The following is a 15,699-nucleotide window of genomic DNA, read 5'->3' on the forward strand; positions in this document are numbered from 1 at the left end:
TATTGTTAATTTAGTATAAAATACTTAAAAAATGCTGAGACTAAAGAAGTGATAATTTATGGCTTTAAGCTCCAAGTTTTTAAATAAAAGCAATAGTAAATGTTTAAGACGTAAATAGGTTATAACTTAGTAATATTTAAAAGATTATACATTTTAATAAATTATATTTTATGTGCTTAATATACAAAAACATTATATTGACCAAAAACCAATGTACAACTATTTACAATAAATATTAATAATGAAAACAAAGTTATATAATCTGTAATACTTTACATATTACGTTTTAAAAGGTCTCTTTAATATTGTTATGATTCCTGAATACACCAATACCTAAACTTTTACTGCAACATAGCAATATATATTTTTTTAGGCTTCATCAAAATTTTATATTAAATTCATGTTAGAAAATGAGAGATATTTCATTTAATTTCTAGTTAGTGAAATTATATGTCAACACAAGTATATTGACAAGTTGACACATACCATAGCCCAGAGGTCGATACTTATCAATACTAAAACAAAAGGTTGCCCCCATAAGTTTTTTTTTATAAAATGAATAGTAATAAGGAGAAGAAGTTTCTAAATCGCACTAGTTGAAGATCTACATTGTCATGCACAAATTCTTGGGCTTAATCTGTGTCAAACTTCGGCAATGCCAATTCATTTGATGACATATATATATTAAACATTAAGTACAAAAATTAAGAGGCTTGAAACATGTCGAGGAGACCCTTACTTGTTATCGCTATGTTAGTGGTACTAGTATACTTCTCTTTAATAGTGTTTATGTTACGACCTCTTAATGGATCGAGAGGTTATTATGGTAATAACTTAATAAATCACTTTGGTTTACGGGAAGCGCGGATTAATTGGTGTAAGAATCTGCGTTGGCGTTCACCACCGTCTCCGAACGTAGTTGCTTTAGTTTCATATCCAGGGAGCGGTAATACGTGGTTGAGATACCTCTTGCAGCAAGCAACAGGTAGTACATAACAACATAAAAGGTTAATTATCTGAATAATTCCTGTAATATCAATAACATCTTTTAGGTGTTGTAACCGGTTCTATTTACATGGACTATGGCTTACGAATGCATGGCTTCCCTGCTGAGAATGTTACTGATGGATCGGTACTCGTTGTTAAGACACACGAGGCTCCTCCTTTAGAGTCTGATAAATTTAAATCGGCAATTCTACTCATACGAAACCCTAGGGATGCTATTTTGGTAAAGTGAAAAATTTTCCTCATATGATTTTATTTGTATTTGGTTATAAAATTATTAAGTTAATTATTTTAAAAGTATAATACTTCACCGACAAAGTCCTGGCTGAAGCTTGCCTTTTATGTTTTAATTTGCTTATTTACTAATTTAAATACTTTATTACACTGATGTACATACAATTTTCATCATCAACAAAAACATTTATTAGATAAAATGTATAGATTTTATAATAGAAATTTAGTGACTCCAACTTTTTTCAGTCAACTTATTTATCTTTTTAAGAACCACTTTGTTTTATTTTACATCTTATTACTTATGTTATTGTGTTTATTTTGTGTTGTCGTATTCCAGCGCTCTGTGTTGCCGCTTCTAACAGATTGCTTCCGCTCTTAGATGATTGTCATAGGTAAAATTTTCATTCACACTTATATTATTCATTTTAGACAGTCATTGTCTGTTGGTAATATTAAGAGGTTTATGTGACCATTGATATTGCATTTTGTTGATTAATGTCAACTATTTCAGGCTGACTTCAACAGGCTTCATAAAGGACATGTAGGAACGGCACCAAAGTCCGCCTTCAAAAAGAATAAATATAAAAAATCCGGTAACAACACTATACTATACTATATTAAATGCTTTAGATTTAAATGTTTTATTGAATATCAATATCTTTTCAGACTGGTCTACATATGTTTTCCATCAGTTGTCGGTGTGGAAGACTTTGCACAACCTGTGGCTGACCAAATTCTCCGGGCCAGTGCATGTTTTGTTCTACGAGCTGCTCGTCCAAGACACTCGGAACAATCTTAGCGGAGTTCTAGACTTCATAAACTTTACTTATACAGAGGTTGGTAGTGCGGCCATTATAATGTTAGCTTTGTAATATTTTAAACACTCTCTGTAATAAACATTTAATTACTAATATTCAGAGAGTATATGAAAATTAAAGTATGATTTAATTCTTATTTTTCAACTATCTCATACTCTATGGAAATTTTATATAAACCATTATTATATAGTTACTATTTCATTAATTTTACAGAAGGATATAAACTGCGCTGTAATGAATCGTGAGGGCATATACAGACGGAGGAAAAAATATCAGGACTTTGAACCGTTCACACATGAAATGTACGAGTCCATCAACCGAGTATGGAGATCCGTGTTGGATAAGGTCACAGAGTACAAAAAGAAACACAATATTACACAAAACAAGGACATTTCATATTTAATAGATTAAGACATTAGACGTAATGACACGATATCTCAATAAGTTGACTCTCAAACCAAAGATTACAAAGACTTAATAGAGCTTAATGTATCAGTCATCCATTGTTAAATATTTGTTATCTATTCTTATAAATAGCTGACTAATCTAAATGTTGTCTGCGCGTGTGTGTGTGAAGCTACACGAGCCAGTTTGTATCATGTAATAACTACCTGTCACACTTTATAACCTCGGAATGCTATTTTTATATTTCTTGTCAGGTTGTGATCAACAGTACTTGCTTTTGCAATGCTGTGACCATTTCTCTTGATGTGGTTTTGATAACTAGATTACTAACCACCTCATACATTGCTCAATTACTCAACTCGACACTTGATTATCAACTTTAGTAAACAACGACTATCTATAGTGTACACCTGGCCTAAACTTAGATAACATTTTAAACTAATTAGATTTGATGTTGGTGTTGATATTCTGTTAATGTGTAACCCAAACCGCAGGCTTGGTAGCTGTTGTTGATTCATGATTAACTATTAAGTATTTAACTGTAAGTCATTTGTATCATTTTTATTGACATTAGTGATGTAGCGTGTAGTGTTCAGACCTTTGTTTGATCGTACTTACTTCAGTATAAGGCCTAATTAAATGAGTGTTTTTGTTGATCACAAGTTCCTACAAGCCGTAAGTATAAGTATTTAGTTTTTATTTCAAATAACCTAATTGCATTTAATTTATCAGTATTCGTTTTTGCTATAGTATATATTGCTTATTTTTATCTGAAGGTTTATTCTGTCTGTGGTGAAAAATTCAATACAAAGATTTATATGAATGTTATTTATGTTTGATTAGTGTACCGAAGATGTTGGATATAAAAATATAAACGCAGATATCATTCGTGTAAAGCGTGGGACATGTTCCTGTTCACAAGCATTTCACGTGAAATAAAATCTTAAGATAATTTGTTATACCACATGATATCCTTTTCGAAGTTTCCATATGACCCCAGTAGTTTTTCCATTTGATTCGTTAGTATTCTTTTCCCGTGATATTATTTCCTTCGTAAGATTTACAACTGCTATGAATAGTGGTACAACTTTATACACAAGTGCCGGCTTAATTAAGCTTTTTATTTTGTTGTACGACAACTAAGTTTTAATATATACTAAATTCAATAAGTTTCGTCTTATGATTAATTTGACTGCATGTTGACACTTGTCAGCTCTCAGGCGCAACAGTTGTCTTGTGACGGTTAGAGTAATAAACTTAAATGTGAACTGTTTGTGTTGTTCGTACTTAATATGTAATGTAGATAATATTATAATATATATTTTATATGTCATTGTTTGATGTTTTGATAAGTTATTTTAAAAATTGTCGTTCAATGTTCAATAATTCGAATGTTCAATAATGAATTTAAATCGGAAACGAGGATATTGGAAGTAAGGTTTTTTAAAAAAAAGAAAAACAAAATTGTTTACATGTTTATACAAACGTTGGTTTGTTATGAAAAATATTTTCTGGATGTGTTCTTTAAATATTATCAAAAATGGGTATATAAGTATATTTTTAAACATAAGCACTTGATGAAAGCGTTATACAATTTTTGGAAATTCCAGGTTTTGGATCTTGAATACTTTACTTTGTATTTAATAAAATTATTCTTGAAGGCGGATTTTAAAGAATTATAAAAAAGAACTAATGAGAAGCATTTAATTTTTTTACCATAGAAAAATAATTTGTACATTAAACAAATAAACTACTTTTTAAAATGTTTATGGTTACCGAAGTCTCATTATACTTGTAATAAATTATCTGTAGTTTTATTTATCTTCACTTACCATTATTGTCGAGATACTTAGTGAAGCAATCACTGAACGTCTGTAGTGACGCGCGATGGAATTGTTTGTTTCCTGCAATGTCATAACAATTGGCTCGTTTGACAGCTGTAGCTGCTGTACGAAGATCAGTTTTACACACATGGAGACATTGCTCGGGTGAGGCCTCTCATTATGGGACGGATTCTGTTCGCTGTTCATTTCCATTCGCCATAATGAAATGAAAGTCATAATTAAACTAAATATGCTTTATTTTACATAATGTCATTCATTGGTCACAAACGTGTTCTTTTTTTAAATCACTTCGATCTTTGAATGTAACATATAATAGTAACAATTCCTTCGTTGGACGTACGTACTTCGGTTCTCGCCTTGACTAAATCTTGTCTATAAACAAAATATACATTACAACAAAACTAGTGTAAACGAGAAACTTAAAAAATAATCTTTATTTTCAAAGAATAAATAAATTCGGGAGACTTAGGTCAAGACGAGGCTGAGGATCGCACGTTGTCGATACAACACTAAATGAAAGATGGCGGTGATACGGCGGTGTACGAACTTTATAAATATTATAATGACGATATACGCGTGGTGAACAAACAAACAGGAGTGACCCAGTGCCGGCGGCGACAGTTCCCCGTACGGTTACAGTTAAACATGGCGCTCGCTGACCGCTTACGGACGTATGTTTCAAAAGTTATCATCAATGTCACGAAGAAAACAATGACAAGTCAGCATCAAAGCGACTGATATTACGGTTAAGGCAAACAAAATGGCTTCTCGTCTCGCTTGTTGTGTCCGAATAGATCTTAGTGTCTGTAGTGTGAGTAGCCCGTGTCACTAGAAGGGCGACGGTCACAGACGTAGTTGTACTTGTACTAGTGACTTCGCTCACCCAGTACGAATCAATTTAACTAAATTCAGTCTCCGATGACAACTGACGAAGAAACTTATAACCTGGACGATAATTTCATTAATATATCATTTTATCTAAATACGATCACAACTTTGTCCTTACTTCGATATCATTAAATCGCTATTTCATTATCTATTTGTCTTGATGTTTTTAATTGTAATGTTTCATGTTAGCGATGTCATGCAGGTGTAACATTCACTCGCGTTTACTGACGAAGCGACTGACTAGTGAGTGGGAAAGCTTACGACATCTCGCTCCGCTACGTCTCTATCTGCCATCGCAGCCACAGCTTTACTTATGTTTTTGGATCGGAAGTTTTCCTTCGATTTACAAATCTTCTTAAAACATCACGATATGTTGGATCGATGAACGTTGATCATTATCTCGACGGGGCGAATGCGTTAGGGGTCGATGGCTAGGACAGACCAAAGTATTCGAATGACAGAACTAGACGTTAGGGCGATCGAGGGGGGTGTTCGTTCATAGGGCTTCGGCGTTTGGCGGGCCGGGGGCGAGGGCCGGGGTGGTGGGCCGAGGCGGTCACCGGAGTGCCCGACAGCGGCGGCACACTCGGACGGCACCCATGTCACCCCACGGAGACATCTCGGAGCAGGAGCCACAGAATATACCACCGCACCTCCTACCGACAACACACACGCATATAACAACGACGATCACAACGTTAACCCGGGCGTAGGCGGCAGCGGACTCACCGGCAGTGGTGTCGACGCCTCGCCAGCCAGAAGGAGTTCCGGCAGTGTTGGCAACGAGGAGCGGCGGCGTCCGGCAACCAACGGACCCGCGCCTCCTCACACACCTCCAACTCCGAGGCGCTGGAGCTGCCCGAGCTGGACCCGCCCGGAGCTCCGGGACCCACACACGTCACACACGAGGATGACACGCCGGTAGGGCTCTGATGAACAGAAATTTACTACACTTAAACCATGTTCGAACAGAGAGTAAACTGTTGAAACCGCATTTACAAGATTCGTGTATCAGAACATACTGCCGCGGCCGGTGTCTTTAATATGACATAGAGTATGACGTAACAAGAGACAAAGAGTCTATAAGAGAGAGACAAAAATATTGATGAAGTGAATGTGATGCGATGGTTGTCCGTGAGTTATAATACATGCGACGTCAGTTACATCTCAATATTTATATGAAAGAAATTTACATTTTATTAAATTATTTAAATTCGTGACTCATAACAGAATACTACGCCAGCTACTCGCACAAGCGGTTAACAAAGTACAAAGAAAATATTTCAATAATTCGCAACAAATCGTCTATGTAGAGTGTAGACCATGCTTTATGTTTGTTGATCATTTTAAAGGACATAAATAAGTTCAATTCAAATGATTCGTAAATATTAATTATGTACGTCAAAACTAAATGTCAACTGTCAACAAGGATGCTATTAAAATGTCAGAATATGTACATTATATCTGCGAAGTGTGGGTTACGTTATATTTAAAAGGCTTTTTATTACTTACGATGTTAATTTATTAAAGTATTAGAAGTTATAACAGGATTGATTGAGGAAATAAATGCAAGGTAACATTTACTCTGTGTAGGATCAATAATAATTAATATTTATGAGCGAGTCAAGTGACACTAATAAAGCTCGTACTGTGGTGACAGTTTCCCGTTCATTATTAGTTTGAGGACACACCTTCCGTGTATCCATTATCCATGGAGAGGAAGTTGACATAGTTCGTATATTGGACAAAGTACACCCAGCAGTATTATTATGAAACGCACACATGCATGTACATTGCGTGTTTAGTCCAAGGATTTCATACCAAATTAACCTATTATATTGTGTAACATAGAGCGACTGTTTGTTACTAATTGTCTGTCATAAACTAGTTAATCTTGAAATGAGACTGTAGTCAGCTTATAATAATATGAAGTGACCTTCAAACTAATTAGTTATCTATCAACAGCGCCATCTATTGTCCGTGTAAAGGTAATATATTAATAATGCAAAGGAAATTGAATTGTGCAGGGAATATAGAGATTCTTTGGATAAATTACATCCTGTATGTTGTTCGAAAGTTGCATTTAAATCCTTCCAGTGGCCGTCGTATCAATGGATGAAAAACAATTACTTAAATCTATCCGTGATAAGTCTTGAGTTTATAATATTTGTAGGATAAATTAATATAAATGTCTGAAGTTTTCATAATGAAAAAATAACGACTGAGGTAATATAATAAATTCTAAATTTACTCTCTAGGTGCTGAATTTTAGAATAAGTATAACATATATTAATATATCTTTACGCAGACAAAAAGTTTATTGCTAGCATTCTAGCATTGAAATGATCACACATAAAGAACGTTAGCAATACATTGACAATTGAATCGTGACGTGAGGATTCAACAAACAGCTGGGATAACTCCGTAAAATAAAAATTACAGTTTTTCAGCTTCTACCTTCTTAATAGCCATTCTGAGTTATGGGACTATGGGATTATAAAAATAAGCAATCATCGCTTTTGGTGACCAGCATTCATATTCGTAAAATATCTTATTTTTTATACTGAACCTGTTGCTGCAACCGAGTCTCACAGCACATATTAAACTATGCTTTCAGCACCAGAAAAACTATAAATTAATATGTCATACATTGTCAAGAAAGTGGCTTAAACATTACATTTGTAAAAGACGAGTAACCTTCAGGTCTTTTGGAATTTTTGATAACCAAATAAACGAACTAATCGGAACACAAATAATACAGGAGTAGCTAACTAAAACATATAACAGTCTGAACTCACACAAAACATGTTGGACTGGTTTAGAATATCGTTAATTAAATTCTGCTAATAAAAAGGAATTAACTAAAAACAAGGCAACAATAATTGCGATATTCCAACGAAATACAATTAAATCTTTTTATCGAGTTATTTATTGATAGCTATAAAATGTGATCGTTTAAGAAGACATTCGTAGATCAGGAGCACTGCAGCGTATTGGACGAAACTATAAAAGTCGTTTGTGTTTTGAGATGCTTTGAGCGATCCAACGTTCAGCACTGATACTTATCGTGAACAACTTCGGCAATTACGAGGAACAATGAGTAAAATTGAGAGTTACACTTGGAAAACAAAGAAGGTTTTTCCCCACGACCTGCGAGGTCCTTCATCTTTCTATGTAGCCAGAAGCTGGTTCTTCAGGACTATGATCTATAATAACGTTCAATAGTTGATCTATATAAAAACCGAAATTAGTATTTTGTGACAAAGTTTCTAACGTTACACAAACTTTCATTATGGAAAAGGTACATCCTAAATCACATATATGTACGAGATGGGCTCAGGATAACATCCTTGCAGAACACTCGTCGGTAAAGGACTCCCATGATGTCTTTACATTTATACCAACCTTCCGTATCCTAATAAATACATTCGCAACGCCACATATTCTAAAGTGATTCAATTTAAACAATGCTCGATGCTCTATACAAACAAAGGCTGTAGATAAATCACAGAACACACCTTAAGCGTTTTGCGATTTTTCCCATGGGTCGTATAGACTTAAGACGAGCGGCACCTCATCACTGGTTGTTTTACCTTTCCTGAACCAAACCGTTTTGACTGTAAACAAATTCTATTTTATTTAAAAGATTTTTTTTAGTAAATTAAGTTTCGTTCAATAAGTTTCAATGCTTTTGATGTTTAAGATGTTATCGTATTAATGTCAGTAGCAAACTAAAAGAAACATGTCTTCACTCAAAGTTGATTTAATAATTTTCCATATATTTTTTTTATTTTTTTAAATTGAACATTGTTTTTGCTGTCGTGTTTTTGGACGGATTAGATTTTTGGAGCTAGTTTACATAGGACAAAAAAATAATTATCAAATGTATCAATAACATAGAATTTAGCTAAGCGGGTTGATTACGTTCTAGGGTCATGGGAGGTAAAAAGAAAGTTGGTAAATTATATTGTTCAGTCTAATTCAAGCACCGAACGCTTTTAGCATTTACTTGCGCTCATCTCCCACTATATTTGCTCAAAGGCGGCCAGCAATTCATCATTTCGAAATACTGTTAACATTTTTCTCTTTGATTAATTAATTCGAATTATATAAAATTTTAAATTGTAACATACAGACTGACATTCCTTTCAATTTGCTCAGATCTATAACACAACTGAACCACTAGAAGTAATATTCTTCATAAGCTAGGCACTGTAAACATCCAAATAAAATACAATTCAAATAAAAAAGTAGCAGTAATAAGGACAAGGCACTGCTGCGAAAGAAAACGAGAGTCACCGTAGAAATATATTGACCATAAAAATAGTAAAAAATAGGTTTATAGCGAGACAGATTCCTTAGAACAACGAAAAATAATAGAAAAATTAGTCATAGTCGTAGTAAAATCTGGTTCATAACAAACGAAGGCGTTATGATATATTCAGTTAATAATTATTAATAGACTGTGATATAGCGGAATTACTGAAATATTTCTCACAAAATGAATAAATCTAACTGTTCAGGCGCTTCACAAAATAAACTAAGGAATAATAAAAAAAACAGAGACTGTAACATCGTCTATGTATGAATGACAGATCACGATAACTGGTTGAATGCCTTTCATAGGTCTATTGAATTTATTAAGATCGTCGGTTATCAGATGACACTGGGATCAGAGTTACAGCTCTGCCGGTTATAAGCTCTTAACTAAAAATACCAGAACAGAAAAAGGTTGAAAAATAAGAACATATATCTGATAAAAAATTAAAAATGACAAAGTATCCTCAAACAAGTTTTTTAAGGGCCATATAAGAACTATTTTGTGAATTCAACAAAACTAAATTAATGTATTTTAGAAATATGTAGTTTTAAAATAATTTTGAACAGAAATGACAACACAAAACTGTAAGAGCTACATCTTATGCATATAAATTACAATTCAGTTATTGAGTTCTATAAAAGTAAATAAAGAATTAATTGACAGAGTCAGGACTTTTGAATGCCATCCAAGCCTTACTTAATACGTGTTGGTGGTTTAACAACTACGGCGACTGCGTGATTGTTACAAGACGAGAGCAGAAAATAATATATCTTATGTGTGGAGCATGCTATACACACACATGCTGGTGACGTGTAAGCTGGCTGGTTCACAGAAATATACATCCTGTATATAGATTCATTGTTTATCATAAGATAGACTGTAAAGGAGTTATCCTCCCATCAAGCATTACTTAATGGACAAACATCTAGTTAAGTTGAGGCTTCACAATAGTAAAACTATCTGAACTACAAGTTCTGGAATTACTGTTACCACGAAAGTTTTGTTGATGGGATTGTGAGTTGTCTTAAGTATGTACTGTGAGGTTATATGATTAAAGAATTCAACATGCGGTGTATGTCAATGTATGGAGTATGGACGGATCAAGACACTGAACAGTTGTTGTCCTCACCTGGGCGTGTGGGGGTCGTGTCACGGCCGCGGGGGTCCGAACCCCTGACGCACGTCTCAAAGCCTCGCGCGCTTCCCGCAATTGTCCGTTTAAATCTTCCACCATTTTCTGTTATAATTCATAGAAACATATAATTTTATATATCGACTGCTATAGCTCGATGAAGTATCTAATAGTATGACGACCTCTTAACGTTGGCACTTCAAGTGTTTTATATCATAAAAATATATATATTTTTTGTAAAGGTTATATAATAAATGATGTGATGGTTATTATGGGGGTTGAAGTCTGTAGGTGACCTTATGTTGTAGTATGATTTGATGTAGCCTGGCCTGGACGGGGTCGCTGGCTAGAGGCAGGCCGTCCAAACCGTCCACCCCCTCCAGCGAGTCCCTGCATCCTTCCACAGCTCTCGCTCTGCCGCACGAACACGACCAGCCCGTCCGAGCGGCCGTCGTCACCTCCAACGTCTCGTCCGCCTCTTCCGCCTCGCTGGAGCAAGCGCAACACGCGCCTGACGAACAAAACATCCATCGTATTAGACAAAATCGTTAGGTTTCCTGTCTGAATCATCTTCTTTACACTTAGTAACATGGAACTGTAAATATAAAGAAAAAAATATTTGCTAAATTCATCACCATCACTGCCGACCGTAGACCAGGTCTTTGACAACGGGTAGCCATAGAAATAATGATGAATTTCCAATCAAGGGCAGGATGGATGTACCTACAGGTCCTCCCTCTCCCCCACGTCTCTGCCCCTGCCTGTATGTGTATGTGTGTGTACATACGTGTGCGTTTATACTGACCGTGTGTGTGAGGCGGCGTGGCCGGGCACAGAGTGAGCTGGCTGGAGCCGCGCACCGCCTCGCAGCACGAGTCGGACGAGCTACACGGTGACGCGCATGCTGCACCACACCGGTGCCAGGGGGGCGGAGATAGGAGAGGGGGGGAGAGGGAGACATCGAAATTAAATCAAGCAAACACAGGGCCGTATCGGAAGTCGCTAATGGATTTTTTTACTTTAGTTTACATTTTTATGTCACAGATATAATCAGACACTGATTGGTGTGTCGGAGAATATTCAAAAAATGTAGATCGAGAACATGTGTTGTACGATTTCAATAATAATATATAAGGCAGACACGATTTAAGTATGTCTTAGCGTCGACCAGGAGTCATCGGGTCAAACACGAGCGAAAAATTAAATGTTTATAAATGTGTTATCAAAAGCATCTCACCATTAAGATCTACCTCCAGGAAATTGTTAGTGACGTCAGAGACCCCGTTGACCCCCTCCAGTCCGTCTCCCCTGTTGTGGTTCGTCATGTTGGTCACAATGTTATGGTTGACGACATCCCCGTCAGTGGAGTTGTGGTTGTTGATCTCCTGCGGGTCGAGTCGAGTCGCGGGCTCGAGGCGCGTCTGCGGCGAGTTGTCTCCGATGTCGAAGCCGGTCGAGGACTGGTTGCTCGACTCCGATATCGACCGCCACGTTATACTTATGTTCCGGGTGCGCGCGGACTCGCGAGCGGCCTGGCGGGTTACAGAATCATGTATTGTCGCAACAGCGTATCATCCACACAAGCGATAAATGAAATACGATTAAATATGTTATCTTCACCTCCGCCATGCCGATGACGTCGGTGTAGGTTTCACAAACAAATACAGCGGGCTCTTCGGGCGAGTCGACCTCCAGTCGGGCGCAGGGGCTCGCCGGGGTGTGGTTGACAGGGTCGTTGTTCAAGGTGCTGAGCTCCATAGCGTCTCGGTTCATAATATCATGGTTGGAGGAGCTAATTTTCAGGTCGTCATGGTTGATGGTGTCGATGGTGGTGATTGTGGTAATGGTGAGAGCTTCGTTCGGCTCGTCGTTGTCTGTGCTGTTGGTGAGGTTGTCCTGTTCCTTGGCGTCCAGGGTGACGGGCGGCAATGACACCAGCTCCCTCTCCAGCGACGAGGAGTTGCTTGTTATGTCTCGGAGATGATTGTCAAAGTGATCAGGATGAAGACCGTCCACCTTCATATGTTACAAGATACTTTAACATCCGTCTTATTATAAATACGAAGCTTTGTGATGCATTGGATGGCTGACGCTCCTTAACTCAAAAACTACAACTTTACAATTACGTTGCATATACATCAGAATAAAACATGGGGTACGATTTACTCCGGAATCATTAATTTCCCGCGGAACAGAACATAAAATTTGTATTTAGTCTCAAGTGAGACAGATTGATTGCTGCATCTATTATTTTAAAACTCTCTGATCCCAATACTGTTCCCGCGGAAGATGTCGCGGTCAAAAATCATTGATTAAATATTGGATTACGTCGGAAGTGTAAGAATTCTTGTTATAGCGTACGTTCATACCTGATCCGTGTCGGTGTCTGTTTGTGCGTCTGGTATTTCGCTTCCATTCAGTAACGATAATTTCCTGTCGATATAAATTGCATGTTAATTTAAACTACTAAGGCAGGGACGTCATGAGCAGCGCACGACTAAATTTAGCATTTGATTTTTAGATGTCATTTATTTGAACAGCATATTTCCTCACATGATGTCGGGCGCCAGACTGGGGTCGCTACACCGGCGTTGGGTCGTCTTCTTCTCGCCTCCGTGGAGATTATCGCAGGATCTCGTCTTCGTCATTAGACCTGCCATATATGACCACATGTGATACAAGTCGTACACTTCCGCTATACATTTTAATGTAGAGACAGACCGTTGTGTATGTTGTTTGTGTTGTTTGTTGTGTTGTTGTCGACGTGTGTGTTGTGTCGCGGCGGCTCCCGCTCTCTCTCTCCCAGCAGCACTCCCCACCACACCTGCATGGACCGCACGCTACACTCCGGCCATATCACCTGGGACAGACACATACAAAATCAATTACTCCACACACGCTTCATATACATTTAAAATATTTTCTGATCTTGTAATCCGTAGTCACACTGAGTGTATATCAATGTATCTTATATGTGAGTGTATTTCGGACGGACCTGATCCTCGTGCGGAGTGTATAGATGGTTCCTGTAGGCGGGGGAGGACAACAGGCGCCACACTTGAGCGGTGTGAGCCGTGTGATACTCGACACGTTCACGGCTCGAGTTACACAGGAACGTACCGAACATACACGAATGCACGTGAACAGCCAGCTTTATCTGTCCGGGGAACAAATTAAAAAGATTAGACGACGCTTCGACTTGTACGACGAGCAATAGAGATACATATAAGTACAGACCAGGTAGGCCTCGTTGAACTCGAAGCTGCAGGGATACTGCAGCATGAGCTGGTAGATGCAATGCAACCACTGGAGGAACACGGGCGAGCGCTCGTTGGGATCCTCGCCACCGAACGAGTGGCCGCAGCGATCACCGAACTTGTGACCGAAGTCCAACCACTCGCGCTCGATCAACGTGCGGAAACCCTGACACGTACGAATACAATACTATTAGCAGCGTAGTGTGTGTGAACAGAAGTTTGAGTAAGCTCGAATAATAATATTGTGCAGAATTATTGTAGATGTATGGGCCGCCTCGCAGCTTACCTCTATGGTCCTGTAGTGAGGGTCGAGTATGATCTGGGCGGCGGCGACCAGCTGCGGTGTACGGTCCCAGCCGTCGGAGCAGTGCACGAGCACAGGTCGACCGGCCGCGGCCGCTCGGGACACGGCCGCCGCCGCTCGCAGCACCCCCGACACGTACTGAGGCCATAGTGTACGCTCTAGGGAACTGTGCCAACTGCGCGACACAATAAATTATAAATTAATCACTCAAAATTATACGTTCTAATTTTTATGTAAGGAAATATATGAGGAAGGAAGTTTAGAGATCTGACAATAAGAGTTTGCACTTTACAATAAGTACACCAATCGTCTCGACTTTTAAGACTTTTAAAAGCGATTGTGTCAAAAAATTCTGATCTTGGGTCAATATTGGAGCTTCTATCGCATTCGACGGGGCAGGGTATTGTATTGTCCTCATTTCTCTGGTTCTAAGAAATTAAAAAAAAAAAAAACAGAAGAACGAAGAAAAGCCAGAAAAAAGACATAAATCCAATATACGAGGTAAAGCCAAGCCTAACAAAGCATTGTCAAATTGTAATTCTTAAAATATCACAGCAAAGATCGTAAAGGTCAATGTGGCATCGGCGTGCCAGAAGTAGCACTTTGTTTCAGAGGTTTTAGTCCTGAGAGGGTCGCCAATAAAACTGCTATGAAGACAACCCCGTCACGAAAAACCGAAGGCACATAAGTTTCAGTGTATTATTCTGTTTATCTAGCAGCTGCTCCTAAGGCTGGTAAGATCTAGATACATGTGAGCTGTTCGTAATGAAAACATATTTTAATCCTTTGAATCTTAATCTGGACCATCGTGTATAGCCAGGAAGCCATACTGACTTGGGTTGATCTGGTGGTTCAGCAGCCAGAGCTCTCAGCTGCTGGAAGCTCCTCCTCACGTGATGGATGTTGGGCAGCGACATGAACTGTATATCAGCCGCGGGGTAGTACTGAGCACACTCGCACCCCCCACCACGAGCACGGTTCGTCACCGCGGACGCGTACGAGCGTGCGTCCACTATCAGCAGCTTCAGTTGCTGCAAACAAAGAGAATACTTATAGCACTATACGACTTGATACTAATATTATAATTAGTATGCGAGTGCCACCTTATTGGGTATGGGCCTGTCCTGGTTGCAGGCGTGCACGAAGGCGGCCAGCAGTCGCTCGTCCTCGGCGGAGCGCCAGCCCAGCCAGCCGACCTCGGGCTGACTGGACCTCGCGATGATACCCCCGGACACGCGGTGACGCCACACCACCGCCGGGATACGACGCATGGCGCGGAAACTGCACATACCACCATATAAATACATGCATAAGAGTATCGAGATTGATGAATAATCTAGATATATCATTTCGTTTATATCTATGTCTATAGGACTGACATAACAATCAAAAGTAATAAAACAGTTGACAGACAACTGCAAATGCTTTATGAATGAGGCTTACAATGAATTTACAATACACGAGTTGAACATTCATTAATGACACTAATCA

General features: G+C 38.3%; 2 protein-coding genes across 8 annotated transcripts in view; one reads left to right on the plus strand and one right to left on the minus strand.

The window, feature by feature from the left end:
- The first annotated feature begins 13 nt into the window (after positions 1-13).
- On the plus strand, positions 14-3,165 carry LOC116777151 (WSCD family member AAEL009094). The gene is made up of 5 exons (XM_032670537.2): positions 14-985; positions 1,053-1,228; positions 1,751-1,832; positions 1,906-2,075; positions 2,271-3,165. Exons 1-5 carry the CDS (start codon positions 721-723, stop codon positions 2,466-2,468), a joined length of 891 nt encoding a protein of 296 aa, XP_032526428.2. The 5' UTR covers positions 14-720; the 3' UTR covers positions 2,469-3,165.
- Positions 3,166-4,524: 1,359 nt separating this feature from the next.
- LOC116777141 (myotubularin-related protein 3) overlaps positions 4,525-15,699 on the minus strand; it is a 43,724-nt gene continuing 32,549 nt past the window's right edge. For 4 of the 7 annotated variants that reach the window (XM_032670526.2, XM_032670523.2, XM_061526266.1 and 1 more), the window contains 15 exons: positions 15,312-15,489; positions 15,043-15,239; positions 14,191-14,383; positions 13,885-14,070; positions 13,643-13,804; positions 13,369-13,507; positions 13,201-13,300; positions 13,017-13,080; positions 12,268-12,663; positions 11,885-12,179; positions 11,453-11,551; positions 10,944-11,158; positions 10,645-10,752; positions 5,924-6,123; positions 4,525-5,850 (listed from right to left, as the gene is read on the minus strand). In XM_032670526.2, coding sequence (XP_032526417.2) covers positions 5,751-5,850; positions 5,924-6,123; positions 10,645-10,752; positions 10,944-11,158; positions 11,453-11,551; positions 11,885-12,179; positions 12,268-12,663; positions 13,017-13,080; positions 13,201-13,300; positions 13,369-13,507; positions 13,643-13,804; positions 13,885-14,070; positions 14,191-14,383; positions 15,043-15,239; positions 15,312-15,489 — 2,632 coding nt within the window. In that variant the 3' untranslated portion in view covers positions 4,525-5,750. Of the gene's footprint in view, positions 5,851-5,923; positions 6,124-8,712; positions 8,812-10,040; positions 10,359-10,644; positions 10,753-10,943; positions 11,159-11,452; positions 11,552-11,884; positions 12,180-12,267; positions 12,664-13,016; positions 13,081-13,200; positions 13,301-13,368; positions 13,508-13,642; positions 13,805-13,884; positions 14,071-14,190; positions 14,384-15,042; positions 15,240-15,311; positions 15,490-15,699 lie in introns of those variants that run through there. The other 3 variants (XM_032670527.2, XM_032670525.2, XM_061526267.1) reach the window with 3 other exon arrangements.

This window comes from Danaus plexippus, chromosome Z (genome assembly GCF_018135715.1).
Source record: "Danaus plexippus chromosome Z, MEX_DaPlex, whole genome shotgun sequence".
NCBI classification, from domain to species: domain Eukaryota; kingdom Metazoa; phylum Arthropoda; class Insecta; order Lepidoptera; family Nymphalidae; genus Danaus; species Danaus plexippus.